Here is a 20,445-nt window from a genome sequence, read left to right on the forward strand (position 1 = left end):
TTTGTTAACCTGGTTGATCCTTGGATGAAGTACCTACAGAAGGGCAACATCGTACAATAACTTTAGCTCAAGGCCTAAGTAGAACAAAAATAAAAATAAATATTCTTCTGCAGATTTGGGGGGAAATCCCCACATTTTGCCAAAGTTCCTCACACATTTCTATTATTCCTGCATATCATCTGTGCTTTTCCCTTCTGGAGCCAGGCAGCACTATCATGCTAGTGCAGGGGTTCTCAAACTGTGGGTTGCCAGGGCTGGTATTAGACTTGCTGGGGCCCAGGGCCAAAGCCCGAGCCCCACTGTCCGGGCCAAAGCCCAAGGGCTTCAGCCCTGGGTGGCGGGGCTTAGGTTACAGTCCTCTTCCGGGGGCTGAACCCCTTGGGCTCCGGCTTTGGCACCCCTGCCCGGGGCCGTAGGCTCACGCTTTGGCTTTGGACCCCCCGCCTGGTGCTGCGGGACTGGAGCGAGCTCAGGTTTTGGTCCCCCTTCCCGGGGTCATGTAGTAACTTTTGTTGCCAGAAGGGGGTTGCAGTACAATGAAGTTTGAGAATCCCTGGATTAGTGTAATCTACTAGAAAGTCAATAGACAAAATACAGCCCAGTGTTAAACAGATGAAACTCTCATTTACACCTGGGCTGAAAATAGCTTAATAAGGCAGAAAGCACCTCTCCCCCAATTCTGTACACTAGTGGTCCCCAAACTGTGGTCTGCGGCACACTTGCTGGTGTTCCACCCATGGAGAGCAGGCCGGTCATGTGGTGCTGGTTCTCCTCTTTGGTTCAGTGCTGAAACAGATTATAAGAAGCTAAAAATACATGCAGGGAGGTTATGTGAATTTGACTAGGAAGAGAGGTGGTCTGCACAGTCCCACGAGGAAGGGATGGTGTCTGTGAGACAATCTGTCTACTTAGCTCTGATCTAAACAAATCCAAGGGCTGTTCTTGAGACTGCAAGAAACTAATGTTTCAACTGATGATGATGTTGGTATTTATATTATCGTTGACTTTTTTTTCCTGTTACAGTTAAATAGAATGACCCAGCTCCTCAGCTGGTGTTAATCAGCACACCTCCATTTACTTCAGTGGAGCTACATCAATTTACACCAGCCAAAGAGCTGGCCAGGTAGGTCAAATTTTGCTCCTTTACACCATCATAATCGCAAAGTAGCTTTAATGGAGTTACTCTGAGATTTACACCAGTGTAAGAGAGCTGAATTTGGCCCAGAGAGTTCCTATAAATGAATATCTTAAAGCAGTGGTTTTCAAACTGGGTTACGTGTATCCCTAGGGGTATGCGAGTTCTTGTCAGGGAGTACGTGAGAAAAATCCTGTAATGGCAGACAACGCACTTTATTTAGTAAGACTTGGCAAGTTAATCGGGTATATTATGACTCTATCTCAGATGGGGGTATGAGGTAGACTCATTATTTGGAAAAGGGTACACAGCCTAGAAAGTCTGAAAACCACTGCATTTAAAGGTCAGGGAGGTGATTAGTTGGCAATACAGGAATTATAATTGCTTCAGTTTCTTAGCATCTTAATTTACTGCGTCATTTTCACGTGAACTCCCTCTGAATGTGGCTAACCTGGGAAACAAGAGGTCTAAATGAGAACAGAGAATTTAAGACCTGAAGCTGCCGGGGGCTGAGTGCCATCCATCATCAGGAATTGAAGACACTTGGCACCTCACAGGAGCTGCTCAGCGCTTCACGAGATTGATGAAATCAAAGTCCACAGACTCTATTTGGTTTACTCTCCATCTTATTGAAAGGAACTATGAGTTAAAAGAATTAATTTGCTTCTGTTTCTTCAGAGTAAAATGCATTAGAAATTTATATGATTTAGGATAAGCCTTTTAAATGGATAAAAATGCCATTACCAGTGGTAAAATATGATTGTGTGACCTTTTAAATAAATAAGCCTGCTATGCACCAAACTGTCAGAGAAGAAGCTTTATAAATGATTATGTCATGCAGGTTTCAAATATTTAGTTATTCAACCAAATATTCTCTAGTCACAAAGCAATGTTCTGAAATGCTAAAGAAAATTGCTTCCAGCTATAAAACCTTAACTGTTAAAACCATGTAACATCTCTTATGAAAGCATGCACAAGACTTTGTTGGTATGAGACAAAGCTTGTTAGAAATAATTCCTAGCTATGAAACAAACTATTTTGCAAATATAGAGCCCAATTCTCATCTAATTTGGGCAAGCATAAATCAGGAATACTTCCACTGAAATCAATGGAGTTACAATGGTGTAAAACCACTGAGAGATCCAAATTACACTCACAGAGCCTGAAAATACATTTTTGCTATGTCTATTATTTGATCTTCCTAAAGAAGCTCTGGGTCCAAACAAATCGAAAGCTGAACTCGCTTCACCAGGAGTGCAGATACAATCCTCAAAAACTCTTCTGGGGGCATCTTCCAGGCCACATCACCACTTCAGTCCTCTCTGGATTAGCTCTTAGCCAACTTGTCCTCTTTCATCTCCTACATCAGGCTATTCATGCAACTGGACCAGACTTGGTTGATGTAATAGAAAGAGTTGGGTATCAGCATCTTATTATATTCAGTATAGCACACATTTCCCCACTCATTCATCTAGCGGCCTCAGCTTTGGGAAAACTGAGCCCTGCAATATCCCAGATAAAGGGTGGTTCGGGGCAATTGCTCCCTTTGAGATCTCCCAACTAAGAACGAATGGAACTATTCAAGTGCAACTTCATTCACTCTTACTGGTGACCACAGGCATCCCAACAGAACTTCACTGCCACAGGTACTGAAGGCAGCTGACGGAGCTAATAAAATCATCATGGACTCTTTACTCATTGCTAGGAGATCAATCAATGCAAATAACCACAGTTTTTACTCAAAATCAGGGTCTAAAGCAACTCCAAAGATTCCCAATGTTGCCCGATCTGATCTGCCACAATCTTCTCAATTAATTTCTCCCAAAATGGGACATTTGATAACATCAGTAGTTAGCAAGAATGTCAGTATCAAAGTAATTTTTTTTTTACTGGGACAACACAATAGCTTTTTAATGGATTATGGACAGCTTGCCTGCCCACTTCCATACGTTCCAGTATTTGGGCCTGGATCCGCAAAAGGACTTAGGCATTGCAACACCTAACTTCAAGGTGCCTAGAAAATCACTGGAACAACATAATTCACTAAGACTGACTTAAGCACCTATACAATGCACAGTGATACCTTGGAATGGGATCCACAAAAGCCAGGAAGCTAGGCCGGGAGCTACCTGAGCTAACCATTGGAAGATGCTGACAAAAGGGGTGTGTCCTAACCCCCGCCCCCTCACAGAGGTTGGCACCTAAATCAGGGCTGCAGGGAAGTGCCTATCTTTGTTAGCAAGACACAAATTGAGAACTCCCACTTCCTGGAATCAGGCAGCATAGGCACAAAGGTGTTACTTGTGTGAATGAGTTAGGCACCTGCCTAACTCCACACAAATCAGACTGGGGCAAAAGGTGGAGGAAGGAGGAGGCAGCATCCATCATATTCTTTAGCCCTGTGGTTAGGGTACCTATCTGTGATGTGGGGAACCCCTGTTTAAATCCCTTCTCCTCATCAGGCAGAGGGAGAGAAATGAACTGGGGCTTCCCACATACCACCTGCTAAGGTGCCTCAGCCCTGATATAGTGGGGCCATCACTTGCAACAAATGGTCATTTGGTCTCCAGCCTTATGTAATCTTTGCCTGTTCACTGAGATATCCTGTGGCAGTACCCATTACAGTGGTTTTTTGCTGTAATACTTTCCACAACCAACTCTCTGTATAACTTTTCATGAGTAGTGTACCCAAATACTTGGATGCTAGTATATAAATTGTATTGTTAAATTTATTCATCTAAATTTGGGTGATTGCTGATTGTGTACTATATGCATTTTATGACTTTTAAAACAAACTTTGTATTTGCGGCTAATCTAAGCACTGTACCCAGATGTACAGACAACTCTTTTCTTAACCTGTGGATTATATAATTTTTTAACATTAGCTTTAATAAAAATGTTTAAATCAGTACAGATTTCAAGCTGTTTCAGTTGGACACATTGTTGTTTAGTGATTGGATGAGTATGAATCTTAGACTCCAGTGTAAATAGAGTACTAGTGTAAATATTCACAGTAATAAATCTGATGTGTTTCCCATGGCTATTCTAAAATTTTCTGCTTTAGTGAACAGCCCTGTGACTATTCAGAGAAAGTGAACATAAAAGGACACAAACCCAAGCCTGACAAATTTTGTTTTAAAATTTTGCAAGATTTGTTCAGCTGTAGTCATTACCATATTCCAAATGCAAATCAATGACCTAAGCACAGAAAACTTAGTATCCTCTTACCAAACTGATCTCACTTAGTTCTATTGAGAATGGACAACTAGACATCAATCAGATGTATCTGCTTAAACTGCTATGGGAACCCACCATCTCCAAATCAATGAAAATCATTTGAATCATGTGTTTGTTTCATTCTTCCAAGTAATTAAGGAAGTTGTTTTGCTTAACATATGTATTCTTAAAGCTTTGTAGAAATCTAAATTAGTTTATTTCTAAAACTATTCTGATCTTTTATTACATATAGTTTACTCCTTTTTCTAACAAAGGCTTTCCCCTACATAGAAAAAGTTAACTGTAAGCAGAGGTTCTCTGTAACTCAAACAGCAGCAGGTCCACTGTAATAAACTATGCTGAAACTATGCAGCTTACTACTTCACTATAAAGTTTCATTATAAGCTTGTTTCACTGTACATTCAATAATCATTGACTCCCAATTAAATATTTGTAAACACCAAAGCATCTTGAATTTTATTTCAGCCTTTCTATATACAGTTCTCATTTTATTAATGATATTTGTTATAAACATTGGGTTTTTATCCAGGCAGTAAAGACAATATAAGGATCATGTAACTCAGTAGCTCCATTTAGCTGGCTAATGATGCCATTAGTGAGAGACAAGCATTATCACAGCAGGGGCTCTGTGTACTGTTTCTTATGAGAAAAAGGACTCAACCAATTGCTTGTTAGTCATGAAAATGAACAATGCCAGAAGATGGTGTACATTAGAGAAAAATGATTGCATGAATGAACATGGACCTAACCTGCTGCTTCCTTCCTGTAGTTAGGTTGTAAGCTCTTTGGGGCAGGAACTCTTTTCTCATTATGCATAGCCTAGCAGCTTAATACACACTGCCTAGTATATTAGAGCCCTAATTCCTGACTGGGCCTCTAGGAGCTACTGGCATACAACTGATTATTGATATATAAATGTCTCAAGATTTGGTTAAAACTGTGAAGATGTGGCAGAACTTGTACACTCAAAATAACTCACAAAGTATATCTTACATTACAGGACACAATTCTCAGAGCTGATAAGGTAGCTCTGCTTGACTTTTTCGCGCTGAAATATGAAATACTGTACATAGCCAAGTCTGCTTTGGTTGTCATTAGCTAGATCTCATTCTGCTTACCTCTCAGACAAATGGTGCATGTTCCTTATGTAGCAGTCTTTACTTACATGATAACATACCATTTATTACATGGGATCCCTGCCTCATTCATTGCACAATGCAATAAAGACAGGAGGTCTGCAGGAGGAGAAAAAGATGTTCCCCTGCTAAGTTACTGAACTAGGACCCAGAAGAGCCAGGGTCTGTTCCTGGCTCTGCTACAGACCTCCTAAGTGATGCTGAACAACACTGTTATAATGTACAAGAAGGCTGAATTAAATTTGCATAAGCAGCTTAGTTCAGGCATTTCCTAACTTGTTTTACTCTGCAACCTTAATATTCTGTATGTAATTAGATGTATGTAATTGGACCTGATTCAGAAACATCTGGGTTAGGAAGAGGAGAGCAACTTACAGAACTGTGGATCCCTTTAGAAAGCTATAATTTTCAAAACTGGAAGAATGGGTTCAAGCAGCCCCTAAGTTCACTCGCAGCACCTGGTTGGGTTCAGATCCAAGTTGTTTTGATGCTAAAAGGTTCCAAAGAGCTAAATATTTCAATTTGATAGCCTGATGTATTACCACTCTGGCTGTGTAATAGACAATATTTGCAGGAGGACAGAGACTATATTTCTCCCAATTTAGTCAAAGGGCAAGTAAGAGAATCTGTGATTCATCAGATGGATCAACTGGACTAATTACATGCTTGTTGCTTTTCTCAGTCGGTGGCAGCAACTAGACAGGCAAGTGACTGTTGCATTGTATTTTAAAGGAGAGAGATGAGAGAACAGGTTAGGTTATTACCCTGCTCCCAAGTCAGTTGCCTCATCTTGCACAAATGCCAATACTGAAACAGAAAGAATTACACTTCCACAGGTCTGCTCAACTTAGGGTGACCAGATGTCCCGGGACTGTCCCAATATTTAATCCTTTGTCCCGATATTCAGGTAAGGAGGCGCCAACTCTGTGGGTGCTCCAGGGCTGGAGCACCCATGGGGAAAAATTGCAGCCAAGCTCCGCCCTCCTCACCTCCTTCTCCCCCCCCCTCCAGTGCTTCCTGCTGCCTAACAGCTGTTTGGCAGCGCTTAGCGCTTTCCAGGAGGGAGGAGCAGGGACTCAGGGGAAGAGGTGGAGAAGAGGCAGGGCAGGGGCAGGGACTTGGGGGAAGGGGGTGGAATGGGAGTGGAGTGAGGGCAGATGCTTGGGTGGGAAGAGGTGGGGGGTGGGCGAGCACCCACCCTGGAGAGGGGAAAGTCGGCACCACAGGGGTGGGTGTTGGTCTGGGAGGTGAAGAGGCAAGCAAGCAAGTGGCAGGCAGGCGGGTGCGGGGGGAGGTGAGGAGCCGAGCAGTGGGTGGGGGACTGAGGAGGGATGCAGCAAGCCAGCAGGGGGCTGGGGGATGAGGAAGGGTGTGGGGGGGGCGAGCGGGGAGGGGGCAGGACCTGGGCAGAATGGGAGCAGAGTCTGGGAGGATTGAGGGTGGACTGTGGGTGGGGCTGACGGCACCCCAATGTGTCCCAATTAATGCTGGTTCCCAATTCTCTTCCCCCAAACATCAGCTCATTTGACCCCATTAAATGTAAATCTATAAGCCTTACATTCTACATAACTATATTATAGAAAGGCTCTCGATGATTAGAAAACAATGTATGGAAACAATAACTTAAACTCACTGCTGATTAGTAAAAAGAACAGGAGTACTTGTGGCACCTTAGAGACTAACACATTTATTTGATCGTAAGCTTTTGTGAGCTACAGTGTGGCCTGCAGTTTTCAGCCTAATCAGCATTGCCAAGTAACGAGCATCTCTATCAACCGCAGGGTAGGCAGCAAGCTCTTCTAACTTGTCAGAGCACCAGCTAAATTACACCATTTAATCAATTTTAACACTTTTTTTGTTTTGTTTTTTTGTTTTTTTTACACTTATCGTTCTTAGAGAGGAATTAATTAAATCTGAACCATAGTTAAAATTAAGTTGCGTGTCTAGCACTCACCTTTAACTTTATGCTAAGTGAGTGGTTAATACATGAGGCTTAAAATGCATCTGATACTACTTCAGGTGGTAAAAGCTTACAATTGACTACTTTTGATGGTACTTGGCAACAGCAGAGAGATTTTTGCTACAAAGCGCTATTGTTCTGGAATTTAATTGCTGTACCCATTCTTTCTGGTCTAAAAAGTACCAGACAGTTTGTTCTGAGTTACATTTAAAAGAAAAAAAATCTGTTTAGAGTCAGACTGACTTAAAAAGACAGATTTTTCACACTCCTATCCCAGTCTCTTTAACTGTATTCATGTGACTCCTTAACAGTATGTAAATATTGATAACTGGAGAGAAAAAGCACATAATATTGATCATGTACCTTCCCTATGCCCCATACATTCCTATATGAATTGGAAAGGGAGAGGTAATTTAAGGTAACTAGGTTTAACAGAGGATAGCCGTGTTAGTCTGTATCCACAAAAACAAGGGTAATAAGGTAATAATTGGAGATATACCAATCTCCTAGAACTGGAAGGGACCTTGAAAGGTCGAGTCCAGCCCCCTGCCTTCACTAGCAGGACCAATTTTTGCCCCAGATCCCTAAGTGGCCTCCTCAAGGATTGAACTCACAGCCCTGGGTTTAGCAGGCCAATGCTCAAACCACTGAGCTATCCCTCCCCCTGTACGGTGGCACCTTAAAGACCAACAGATTTATTTGGACATAAGCTTTCGTGGGTAAAAAACGTCACTTCAGATGCAAGATGTTTTTTACCCACAACATCTTATGCCCAAATAAATCTCTTAGTCTTAAAGGTGTCACCGAACTCCTTGTTGTTGTAAGTTTAACAGAGTAACAGACATTGCTGATGTGAGACGACTGCTTTCAAGGCAATTAAGACTTCCTGAAGGCTAGAGGCAATCAGGCAGTATCTTGAAATATGCCTTCACTTGGCTGGAAAAGATACCTACACATCCCACCAAACCACTCTCAGATGAATCCATTTCTTATCTCCCACAGCAGTGAATTCAGCTAATCTGGCAAAGTGGTTATTTTTTAGCTACAGAAACTGGAATGTTTCTGTCAAATACCTCACTCTTGCACAGCACTTCACAAAGGAGGATAGTATTATCCCCAGAAAACCAAGGCACAGAGGTAAGAAGTGAGTTGCACACGGAACCAGGAACAGACCCCAGGACTCCTTACTTCAAGTCTATTGCTCTATCCGTTAGGAAACACTGCCTTCCCTATACTGACTGCAGATATGGCATGTAGTTTCTAAATGCCTGTGGAGTAAGAATTTGTTCTGATGGACCTTGGTACTGCAGAAGTTAGAGATCCTTCTGCAAGCCCCCCACCAGCTACAGGGGTGTTTCTTGTCCCTGCTTTCCCACTCAGCCGCTCCTAAGGCCATAGAAGGGAAGCAGCTGCATGGCTTCCTTCTCAGGAGCCAATGACCCCCTCAGTGTCGAGCGGAGACCTGGTCCACCTTGCACCTAGGCACTTTAGTTTTGGGTCAAGCAGGCTATCGTAAGGTCTTGCTTTCCAGAAACAATCCTGTCTTCCCAATTCCCCTCCCCCAGAGCAAAGTGAAGTGAAGGAGACAGCAAAGCCATATACAGTCTTTGGGATGCCTTTCTTCTTCAAAGCAAAATGGAGTAGTCTCTAGCCTGGCTACAAAGGAACAATTTCTTTTGAAGTTCCTTCTTGCCCCAAATCTAATTAAACAAGATTTCAAACAGATTGCTAACAAGAGCCTTTTGCAATTGCTCTCCCCAACACCAAAGTAAAATAAGGCTTATAAACAAAGCAGTGATCGACCCAGTGGGTCTAGTCTAGATGCGATAAACTGACCGCGGAGCACTCTCCCATCAACTCCAGTACTCCACCGGGTCGAGAGGCGCAGGTGGAGTTGATGGGGGAGCACCAGCCATTGACTTACTGCAGTGAAAACACTGTGGTAAGTAGATCTAAGTACGTCAATGTAGCTGAAGTTGCTGAACTTAGATCAATCACTGTAGTGTACACTTAGTGTAGACCAGGACTTAGTAGTGTTTCCCCTGTGAACAAAGATTTATCCAAGTTTGGCTGCACAGAACTACTTCCTCATTCCCAGCAATTCTGTTTAGTTGTTTCTGGGAGACCCTAGCTACTTTCACGCTGTCAATTAACCTGTTTCCTGAGCCTGGAATCCCATGGCCTAAGGGGACAGAGGGAGATAGCTCAGTGGTTTGAGCATTGGCCTGCTAAACCCAGGGTCGTGAGCTCAATCCTTGAGGGGGGCCATTTAGGGAACTGGGGCAAAAAGTCTGGGATAGGTCCTGCTTTGAGCAGGGGGTTGGACTAATGACCTCCTGAGGTCGCCGTCCAACCCTGATATTCTATGATTCTACGGCTCTCAGCCACATTCCCTGTGGTCTGGTCTTAGGCCCCAGTGGGAAACAGACCCCATCAGAGTCCAAAAATAGAGCCCAATTTTGTGGCACACTGCTGTGAGAATGCATCATTACTCTCTCTACTCTCAGGGTAATGAATGAAGTATACTAGGAAAGCTGATTGCATTTCTTGGGTGTGTGTGTTAGGTTGCATTGTTCCAAAACAGGTGAATGAATACATCTGTTCCATGTAGATTAGGTACATCAAAGTAAATAAATCAGAAGAAAATGCCAGAAGACCTATAAAGAGCAACAGAACACAGTCTGGAAAAGCTGAGCAGACACTGAAGAACTGTAGTAAATACAGGCTTAGTGAGTATCTTTGAACATAACTATGAAACGTGCATTTAAAATGCACAATGTTTTAATGAAGAGAACAAGTATCTTCATACAAGATTTTAAATCCAGGTATAGATTTAAGCACTTTATTTGAGGCACCCAGGCTTGAAAAATTCAAAGAGTATTAATTCATATTCAACAATTACAACTAAAAATGCTTTGGCCCACTCACACTTAAGGAACAAACATCACTCCCAAGCAAATTATGTTTTAAGCATCTTCCAGTGTACCATCTGATACCAATATAAAACAAAACTGGTATTTGGTTCGCTTCACAGTGCGTACATCACAGCTGGCCTCCTTGTTACCAGCCTCAGCAGAGAACATTGAATAGACATGGAAACAACATCACCTTTTTTGACCATAATAGAATGACGCAGCTTGCACGATTGCTCCTGCTTTATCTGTTATGATTAGAGTTCTTCTCTCCAGGGACGTTATTCTAGCACCCAATCAAGTAAATTTTTTATGCCAATCCTTTAAAATAAGGCAATACAACTATGACTGCCTTGAGAAAACCTGACTTCCCATTTTAATCAATTAAGTAGAGACAGGCAGTGGTAAATTCAAGATCTCTCTCAAGCTTTATTAGATTGTGACATTTACAAGAATTAGCGGTAACGGTGGAGCTGCAGGGTATTGCGTCTTCTCCATGCAGCGCGGCGGGAGCCACCAATGGTGTGGTGGAATTTGTGGCCCTTGCCAAGACCACGACTCTTCCTGCCAGCTGATGTTAGCCCACGCATCTCTCTGTGTTTGTGAACTGGTTTGGTGATCCATTGGGTGTCAGGGTTGCGTCTGATGGCCTTGTGGAATGGATCAATCAGGATTACCTCAAAGAACTTGTATGTGGAATCTTCACCCACCCAGTAGGAGTTCAACACTCTCAGAGCCCCACAGTGGCGACCAGCACGCTCCTAGACAACAGGGTAAAAATAAGAGTTCACACGAGGGTGGAAGGAGAGGAATTCTTTAGGACTGTGCACTGGGCTCTAACTAGAAATATAAAATTAAGAAAGGGACAATTGAAATTCGTGGCACTTAACTCAGGTTCTCTTCCCAAAAAACCCCCGAAGAGGACAGAATACAGCAACAAAGGGACAATCATTAGCAAAAGAATTTGAGACTGGACAGCAGTTTGGAAGGATTCTCAGGTGTGAGTTTTAACTAAGGATTAAGGGGGAAAGCATTTGGTGGACAAAAGGAAGGAGACTGCTTCACAGCACAGACACACAATGATGGCAAAGAGTAGGAATGGAAAAAAAATCAAGGATACATGAAGGAGATGTGCAGGAAGAATGCAAGGAACGAAAGACTGAATAGGAGGAAGTGAGAGCAAAGGTGTGGCTGGGGGCAAGATTATATGCCACAGTAACAGGCACCAAAACAAAAGCCCGAATGTGGCAGACAGTAAGTCAGTTTAGACAGTGTTGCACAAACTTTTCCAGTTGCAAACCCCTCCCCAACACCCCCATTAATGGAATCTGTCCATGCCTCCCCATTATTGCACAGCCAAGGTGTCCTCAGAGCAGTGGGCTGCTTCTACCTTGCAGCCAGGAGGCATTGCTAGGGCAGGGCCAATACCTGCTCTTCTGCCCCTCCCACCTTGGGTTTTTTTGGGGGGGGGGGGGGAGAGGGGGGAAGACGTGTGCGATGGTCTCTGGTGGTGGAGCCAGGGCTGGGCACAGAAGCTGCCTGGGACTGGAAATTGCACAGCACACTGAACCACAGGCTGGGTGACCTGCTGAAGTGAGTCAGGAGGTGGAGGAGGAGCTGGTGCTACCTCCCAGCTCCTTTCCCCCATGGGGGCTGGCCCGGGCCCTATTGCATGGGGCCGGCATGAGCCACCTGGCATCACTGCTTGCTCCCAGAACGTTCCTCCGTGCTCACCTGTTGGTGCACCACCGCCGAGTTAAGGAATTTAAAGGAGAAGGGCTATATGAATTGAGTGTCATCAGGTTATTGGACGTGTATTAGGCTGTGAAACTCTCCTGAGGGAAGTGATGGAAGTCTCATTAATAGACACCATGTTATAGTAGAGAAAACACACACAAAAATCACTACAGGGAATAATCCCATATGGGCTGGAAAGGATAGGAAGAGAAGTGTTTTCCATCTCTCAAACTTCTACAGAGGTCTGCTGCCCACTTTGTCTGAGACACAACATCCTCTCTCCATTAACTGATGGCCAAGAACACTGCAGCTCAGTTTTCACAGAAACAAGAGAAAGAAAAGACCTATTGGGTCACCTAATTCTGCCTCCTCCCCTGCCAGTTTAGGACTGTTCTCTTTTTATTTCTGTTAGTGCTGTTCAGTTTAATTCATGTGTAACCAGAAGTCTTTCATCACTACCCATGAAAGATTATTCCACAGGCCAATAAATCTCCCCAACATCCCACTTCATTTCCAGTCCTGCAGCAAGAAGTGAGGACCTAGTATGACTTATATGAAACGAAAAGCAAGGACATGAAGTCCAAAGGAGCAATAAAGGGCATTACATTACTTTTTCCTTGCAGTTAAATGAATGCAATATTCATCTTCTTTGCACTCCACTCAAAAGTTAGAACACTGCAACACTAGCATTCCTGCCTATAGACAAAGCCTCAGTAATGATTGAAAGAGACTAGCAGTAAACGTTGTCTATGCTGGAAACCTGGTTAGTCCTTTAAAGTGATCAGAACTATTCTGGTTAGCATGAGGCAGACAGATCTGAAGACATTACAATTTTTAAAAATTAAACTGACTTGCTCAAAGACAACCTGGATCCATGCACTGAGGTGGTTACAATCTAAATCTGATCATACATGATGAACAGTATGTAATGAACTATGACAATGGTAGGAAATACTGAGCAAAATAATTATGTTTTAGGGTGGAATTTGATAGATGTTCTAATCTATTCCCTGTTCTCTTGTTATGCATAAGCCTATCCTTTTCATGTATTCTAGGATTCTCTCCTCACCAGGTACCATTATGTTGTTCCCTTAGTGTAGCAAGCTGAAACGGACTAGGATCATGTTAGTTTCATAAAAATTATTTTACTTCTTGGCAAGCAGAGTATTGGGAAGCAACAACTCAAGATTGAATTCTTCTGCAGGAAAGAGATTAAGATTGCAGAATAAATATGCATACTATGCATATCATAGCAAGTTTAAACATCAGGAAGGGTTTGTTTGGACTGTCTAGGTTACAGAGACCAAAAGCATAGGCGAAAACGTGCATGATAACATATTTCAAGTTTTTTTGATGTCAAACCCCCTTATTTTATGAAGGCTATACACTGTTGCTGGCTGTTCTATTGTATGCATAGGACAGCTGCATTGACACATTAGGTGCATATATACATTAGGTGACTGTTCTGCCATTAATGTGCAGTGCAAATAACTTGCTCACGTTAACTTCTCTGAACACTAGTTTTCCCATCTATAAGAAATGAATAAAGAATCCTATACAAGTACTCTGGTACTATCATTAGTAGTGATCTTCTACATTACAGAGGAAATCACTCTTTGGTGAAGAAGGATATTCAGAACTAGTGCAACTCAGCCCCCCAAAGAAGTTGCCACTGAGTGACACAAAGGAAAGACAGATGATGTCTGCGGAAAGGAAGATACAAACAAATGGACATACAGTAACCAAAAGGAAAGAGACTTACCTCTGCTACAGATTGCAGGCTCCGGGCAAATTTCAGCTGGTTAACACCATGATTAACAGGTTTACCATAGGTAGCACCTTTCGGGACTGGGCGTTTACGACCACCACGGCGAACACGAATGCGGTAGATAACATAACCTGCAACCATCATTTTTTAAAAACTGAGTTTCTTGGAACTCCAAACTTCTTATAACCTTTCAGTCACTAATTATGCTATTACGCTTCCCCACCAAGGGCTATACTTCTGTGCTATCACAAGTACTGCTTTTTGTACAACAATCTTCACGCATTGCTCACCAAGTAGTTCAGAACATTAAGAGCTTGTCTGGGTGAGAAAGTTTTGTTGTTTTATGTACACTGGTACAGTTAAAGCAGCAAAACTCCCCAAGTATAGACAGTTCCACTGGTATAGAGTATTCTGGTTTGGAAATTAAAATAACCTACCAATATAAAATATATTTGTACAGGTATAATATAGAGTACACTAATACAGGCTCTTACCTGGGTGTTGCCCCCTAAATTCTCTCCTATCCCCACACAAATGCGTCACCCAAGTTTAGTGTTTTTAACTCTGGCTAGTGGGTCTAGCTGGGAGTGTGGATTAGAACCCAGGTTCCACTTTGCAGTTTGCAGCGAGGATATAGTCTATATCAGTGGTTCTCAAAGTCATTTTGCCGCTTGTTCAGGGAAAGCCCCTGGCGGGCCGGGCCGGTTTGTTTACTTGCCGCGTCCGCAGGTTTGGCCAATCACAGCTCCCACTGGCCTTGGTTTGCCGCTCCAGGACAATGGGGGCGGCGAGAAGGGCGGCCAACACATCCCTCAGCTCACGCCGCTTCCTGCGGCCACCATTGGCCTGGAGCAGCGAACCAAGGCCAGTGGGAGCCGCGATCAGCCGAACCTGTGGACGCGGCAGGTAAACAAACTGGTCCATCCTGCCAGTGGCTTTCCCTGAACAAGCAGCGGACTGGCTTTGAGAACCACTGGTCTATATTACTCAAGAGCCTTCCCATAATTCCTTCCGTGCCCAGAAGGACAGACAAGGTCTCCCACAATTCACTGGGAAAGAATCGGGGCTCGGTTCATTGCAGCATGTAGAACCACGGTATCTGTCCCCAGAAGTGCTGGTAACACACAAGGAGGACTGCAGCACCAGTGAAAACGCAGTAACTTGACTGTGGCTGGTCTATACCTGAGCTAGGCTAAACCAGATGCTGAACACCCAGGCTAACTCAGCAGTGAAGAATGTGAGGACTTCAGTCTCCATACATATTTAGGCTGTGGCTAGCTTCTCTGCCCAAAATGCCAACATGGGTGCCAATTAAGAGTTAACCTAGGTTCTACTTCTTGTATGTGCCCACAACTCATATGGTAACTTGGTATGATACCAAACTAATTTCACACAGGAAACAAAAAATTAAACTCTCAGTGAAGAGCATGATTAAGTATGCAGCATGCTCCCAGTTACACTGATTTATTAATATTCAATCATGGAAGGACCTATCAAAAACCATTACCACTGCACCACTAAAGCATGATGACCTCACACCCTTTTAGTTCTAGTTACCTTGTTTAGCCTTATATCCCAGTCTACGGGCTTTGTCTGGCCTGGTTGGTCGGGGAGCTCGATGCAGGGCAGACAACTGGCGATACTGCCAACAGCGGACACGCAGGAGGAAACGCATCACGTCTGACTGCTTCTTCCTCCATAGCTCTTGGATGTATTTGTAGGCACCCATGTTTGTTTACCTGCTGAATTAGAGATCTATGTAAGCTTGCAGTGTCTTTCCAACCAAAAAACATCACACAAAGGGAATAAAAAATATGCTGCTTTATGTGAACACATCTCCAAGGCTCCCTATATGCATGTCAAGCATGGCGACACTGTTAAAGCAGCACACATCTGGGATTCTGGAGATCTGTAACTAACCCCACACATTCTGATTACCAAGTTTCCTCCCCTTTTCATTTATTTATGTCTTTATACCTCAAAGGAAAAAAGTCTCTGGGCTGAAGAGTTTGTGAACACGATCAGCATGTTTTGGCTGCTACCACAAACTAAATAATATCTGACCTGAATTTTAGTTATTGGTCTGTTAAACGTAAAACTTCAGGGAAGTCATGCTGGGTCTCAGTTTCTTAATCTAAGAAAAAGCTTACTTTATTGGTATCTCTTCTGCTTTGAGATCTCCAGATGATCACCATTAAAATTCTGCAAAATATTCAAGCTACTTATCCCATGCAGCATAGTTTTGCAGATCTCATGGGAAGTCAAAAAGCAAATTTAGTTCAGCCACATCAAATTCAACCCTCAAAAATATCTCAACCTGAAACAGCTTGATTAGAAACAAACCACGTTTTGGTTATCTTCCCCCTCTTGTGCTAAGAGCGCTGTCTTCCTGTCTACCTATGAGGTGGCATTTGCTACACCATACCCTCTCCGCTTTCAATGGGGCGGTTTAAGAAGCCCTTGCTGATCCACAGGGGGCAGATGTCTGTATAGCATAACACGAACTAGTAAAAGCAAAGCCAAACTGAATAACTGGAGTCAGTATCTACCCCCACCCAAACTCCTCGGCAGTGAAGCTCCCCCACGATACAGCCCTAAGGCTTGGCGGTCCCTGGACCCTAGTGCGACACGCCCCTTCCCCCCACACGTGTCCGTCAGAAGCTGTCACCCCCATCCCTTGCGCTCTAAGGGCTGCCCCACAGCAGCCAGCTCAGAGCGGCCTGGGCACCCGCTGGGCTCCTTTCCCCACCCTGTCATGGCCGTTCGCAGGTTCAGCCACCCGCCCCGGGGCGCCCCACTCAGCACTCCGCTGCCTGCCCCCCAGGCGCCCCCCACGCAGGGGGGAGGCCCGGCCCAGCTCGCGCCAGCACCACTCAGGGGCCCGGCCCGAGCCATCCCCTGCCGCCCTGTCCCTGCCTCGGGGCCCGGGCCGCGCACGGGGCGGAGAAGGAGGGACGGATCCAATCTCCGATGGGGTCGGATGAAGCCAGCGGCCCAGCACGGCACCGATCCTCACCTGATGGCGCCCAAAGCCGGAAAGGAAGAGGCCTCGCTCCCACACTCCTTTGCGGCCCCCCATCGCTTCCGGCGCTAGCCCTGGAGCCTGCTGGGAAACGTAGTTCTGAGGGGGACAACTGCTCTGATTGGCCTAGCGTCCTCCGCACCGCCCCCCCCCTCACCCCATGGCCAATAAAAGGAGGGGGCGGGGCTGTGATTACAAACCGGGCGGTGGGTGGGCAGGGCTTGAGGAGGTGCCCTAGGAGCTCCGCCCCCAAGGTGGGAGGAGCGTCTTTCTGCGCGGGTGGAGGTCGGGGGTGCCGCCGCGTTCCTGGGGCCGGGCGGTGTGGGCGGAGCCTAGCCCGAGAGCTCAGAGAGGCGGGGCGGGGTTTGCGGCGCACGCGGCAGTGGCTCCGTCAGCTCGGGGTCCCCGCCCCCTCCTGCCAGGGGCGCCCCCTGTCGCTAGGCTGTAGCCGTAGGGAAAGGCGGGCCGGGGCTGATGGCCCCGGAGCGAGCCTGCCCCTCCCCCCAGCCTCGGGCGGGCCCAGCTGGCCGCTGCATGCCCACGGTGCCCTCGCCGCCCCGGCCCCGGCCCCCTGCACGTGGAGCCAGCGCTTTTGGGTGGTGCCTTGGCATGGCCGCCTCCAGCCGTGTCAAAATCACATGTCAGGCCCCCCCCCCAGCCCGAGAGTGCCCAGCACGCAGCTGTTGTCAGCCCGCTGGTGTCCGAGCTTTTGGGGGGCACCTCTGCCAGCTTTTCCCTGCGAACATGAGGGTGAGACACGTGCTCGGTTTGAAATGCAGGCCCAGGGGCTCATGTGTTTCCAGGAGCTGGAGTGATCAGATAAAAATATATATATAGAAACCCACAGTGTAGAGGTGGGAGTTGGCAGCACTGCATAGGCAATGTGCTGGGTGCTGTACAAACACAAAAGCAGGCACAGTCCCTGCCCTGAAGAGGCTGCAAGGCCTTGATCCTGCAAGTATGTAAGCAGGTGTGTAACTCTACTTGTGTGAACAACCCCCTGGAAGTGGAGGGAATTGCTTGCCTAAGTAAACTTAAATGTGTGTAAACGTTGAGGCCTAAAAAGTGGAGGTGGGAGCAAATTGCATCGTCCTGGAAATACCAGCTGCTGCTGACCTCTTCAGAGAGAGCTCTGCTTCAAAATCAACTCCATGGCTTGTTGAACTGTATAATTAAAATATACCGAAGCACTAAATGTTTCAGCGGCTTTGCTTTAGTCTGTCTTCAGAGTTCTGTTAATGTAATGTCATAAATATGACAGATCCCTGTGCTTGAACAGGATTTATTTGCTGACTTTGCCATCCTGAAAGAAGATGGGAAAGGGCTACAAAGTTGTGATTTGTGGAATGGCATCAGTGGGAAAAACAGCAATTTTGGAGCAGCTTCTCTATGGAAAACATACTGTGGGTGAGATATCTTTTCCTTTTTTATGATGTTCCAACAAGTTTTAAGGGTACCAATCTGGGCTTAATTTCTTACCTTTACTGAGGTGAAGGGGGAGAACGAACATGGTCTTGGTTTTTGGCAGCAGTCAGTTTTCTGGAACTCTTCTGAATTCTGTTTCAAGCCTTCTCTACTCTTTCTTAATGGACACTTGCAAAGTAACAATAAAATTGGCTGTGTGTGTGTGTGTAGTGGTGGGGGTGGTAGGTTATTTGTTTATTCTTCTTGCTGCTTAATGTAAAAGTTTAAAAGGGAAAAAAGATGAAGAGTGGAGGGGACAATATGTTTTCTTTCTGCCTGTTTTTTGACACTAGAAATTCTGGTCTTCCACCTGGTAGACTATCTAGATGACTGTGGAATTAGTAGACTTATTGCATCTGAGATGTAATAGATACAGATACCTAGAATAGGAATCCTGCTAAATAGAAAAGGGAGGTGATTTCCACTTTCATAGGCTCTTTAAAACATAGTTTTAGCTGTGGTTGACTTCCTCCCTTGGTGTATCCTGCTGTTAATTGATTTATCTCGTTAGACTGACTTAACACTTGGTAAAGCACCCCACATCCTTTCATGTATTTATACCTGCTCCTGTATCTTTTACTTCATACATCTGATGAAGTGGGTTCTAGCCCATGAAAGCTTATGCCCAAATAAATTTGTTAACCTGAGGTGGGATTTTCAAAAATGCCCAAGGAACACAATGGGAGCACGGATCCCATTAAAGGACAATGGCACTTATGCACCTAAGTCACTTGGACATTTCTGAAAACCCCGCTTTTTAGTAATCTGTTTTGCATATTTGCAGTTTCTTTGTGCATTATCTAAGTTTACTATGCAATATTCACCGTCAAATATTTATTGGTAAATGGCATTCAGTATCTTTGATCCTCACTCTTCACATTTCTAAATTGCAAAACCATTTACACTAAACTTGAGCAGAATTTACAGTGTGCCTTGTTGGCTACAGATGAAATTTGCGAGCATGTTTCTTGTATGATGTTGACTAGCAATGTAAACAAGGATTCTTCCTCCCCACCCCCTGGACCCCTTCTCCACCTCCTGGACCTGAGACTTAGGCTAGTTAGTAATGACGGGCCTGTCCACCCCGAGTAATCTTTAGCATTGTTTTATAACAGTTGCAACAAGGGCTAAGAAAAATGTCTGTAGGCAGATTGTACTAGCCAACAACTGTAAATACTCTTGGCAGCATGCTTTCAACCATAGCATTGTCAGGTGGTTCTTTCCTCCTTTCTCAAGCTTAGACTTGCATGCATCAGCTAACTACTCATCTTCAAAGGTGAGTTATTCTAAGTGGGGGAAATTCCCACTACATGAATGGCCAGCAGGAGGCTTATGTGCCACGAGAAGCTGGGAACGAGCGACAGGGGATAGATCACTTGATGATTACCTGTTCTGTTCATTCTCTCTGGGGAACCTGGCATTGGCCACTGTCAGAAGACAGGATACTGGGCTAGATGGACCTTTGATCTGAGCCAGTAGGGCCATTCTTATGTTCTAACCCCTGTTTTGAGTGGCGCATAGGCTTTGTGCTGCCCTTTTTCAGATGCCTGAATTTCACCCATTGAGACTACTGCTGTGTAAATTCCTATGCCTCAGAGGTCCTTAAGGTCCTCCATCACTGTTACTTATTCTCACTCCCACCCTCAGCTCTTTCCAGTATGAAGGACTTCTTCATTTCCACCCCTTACTCATCAGGTAAGATGGTACGGACATATCTGTTGCTGCTTCCATTATGTTGGGTGGGAGGAACTGCCACATGTACAGTGGCTGGAGGCAGAGAGCAGGAAGAAATGATTGTTCCCAGAAGGGATTCAATTAGCCACCTAGTTTTTAAAAATGCCCCAGCACACCCTCCTGCTACCACTTTCCTGAATCAGATCTACAACTTTATTTTGCACTCATTCTCTTTTTATTAATCTGTTTGATCTTTCCTCGTGCTGTTACGTCTTACGTCCTCATGTCAGTGTGGCTATAGTTGGAGGCAAGATCAAATAGTCTGGTCAGAGTTTGCCGTGAATCTAATAGGAGTTAGATTTATGAAGACTAGAAAAGGAGGGAGGGAGTAGCAAGGAGA

At 44.8% G+C, this 20,445-nt stretch overlaps 2 protein-coding genes across 8 annotated transcripts in view; one reads left to right on the top strand and one right to left on the bottom strand.

Moving 5' to 3' along the window:
• Positions 1 to 10,785: 10,785 nt before the first annotated feature.
• On the bottom strand, positions 10,786 to 15,660 carry RPL15 (ribosomal protein L15). The gene is made up of 3 exons (XM_045007345.1): positions 15,443 to 15,660; positions 13,880 to 14,016; positions 10,786 to 11,141 (listed from the first exon to the last, which is right to left on the bottom strand). The coding sequence occupies exons 1-3, from the start codon at positions 15,612 to 15,614 to the stop codon at positions 10,836 to 10,838; spliced, it is 615 nt and encodes a 204-aa protein (XP_044863280.1). The 5' UTR covers positions 15,615 to 15,660; the 3' UTR covers positions 10,786 to 10,835.
• Positions 15,661 to 17,113: 1,453 nt separating this feature from the next.
• NKIRAS1 (NFKB inhibitor interacting Ras like 1) overlaps positions 17,114 to 20,445 on the top strand; it is a 31,976-nt gene continuing 28,644 nt past the window's right edge. For 4 of the 7 annotated variants that reach the window (XM_045006637.1, XM_045006638.1, XM_045006633.1 and 1 more), the window contains exons 1-2: positions 17,117 to 17,161; positions 18,169 to 18,314. In XM_045006637.1, the coding sequence (XP_044862572.1) occupies positions 18,221 to 18,314 (94 nt within the window). In that variant the 5' untranslated portion in view covers positions 17,117 to 17,161; positions 18,169 to 18,220. Of the gene's footprint in view, positions 17,162 to 17,362; positions 17,658 to 17,713; positions 17,878 to 18,168; positions 18,315 to 20,445 lie in introns of those variants that run through there. The other 3 variants (XM_045006634.1, XM_045006635.1, XM_045006636.1) reach the window with 3 other exon arrangements.

Source organism: Mauremys mutica, chromosome 2, assembly GCF_020497125.1.
Source record: "Mauremys mutica isolate MM-2020 ecotype Southern chromosome 2, ASM2049712v1, whole genome shotgun sequence".
Taxonomy (NCBI): Eukaryota; Metazoa; Chordata; order Testudines; family Geoemydidae; genus Mauremys; species Mauremys mutica.

Bases quoted from the DNA above. Each gene is read 5' to 3' on its own strand.
- RPL15 (XM_045007345.1), bottom strand. From the start codon at position 15,614: ATGGGTGCCTACAAATACATCCAAGAGCTATGGAGGAAGAAGCAGTCA. The intron at 14,017-15,442 runs GTAACTAGAACT...TGATGGTTGCAG, and splicing joins GGGATATAAGGCTAAACAAG to GTTATGTTATCTACCGCATT. The intron at 11,142-13,879 runs GTAAGTCTCTTT...CCTGTTGTCTAG, and splicing joins GCCTGCAATCTGTAGCAGAG to GAGCGTGCTGGTCGCCACTG.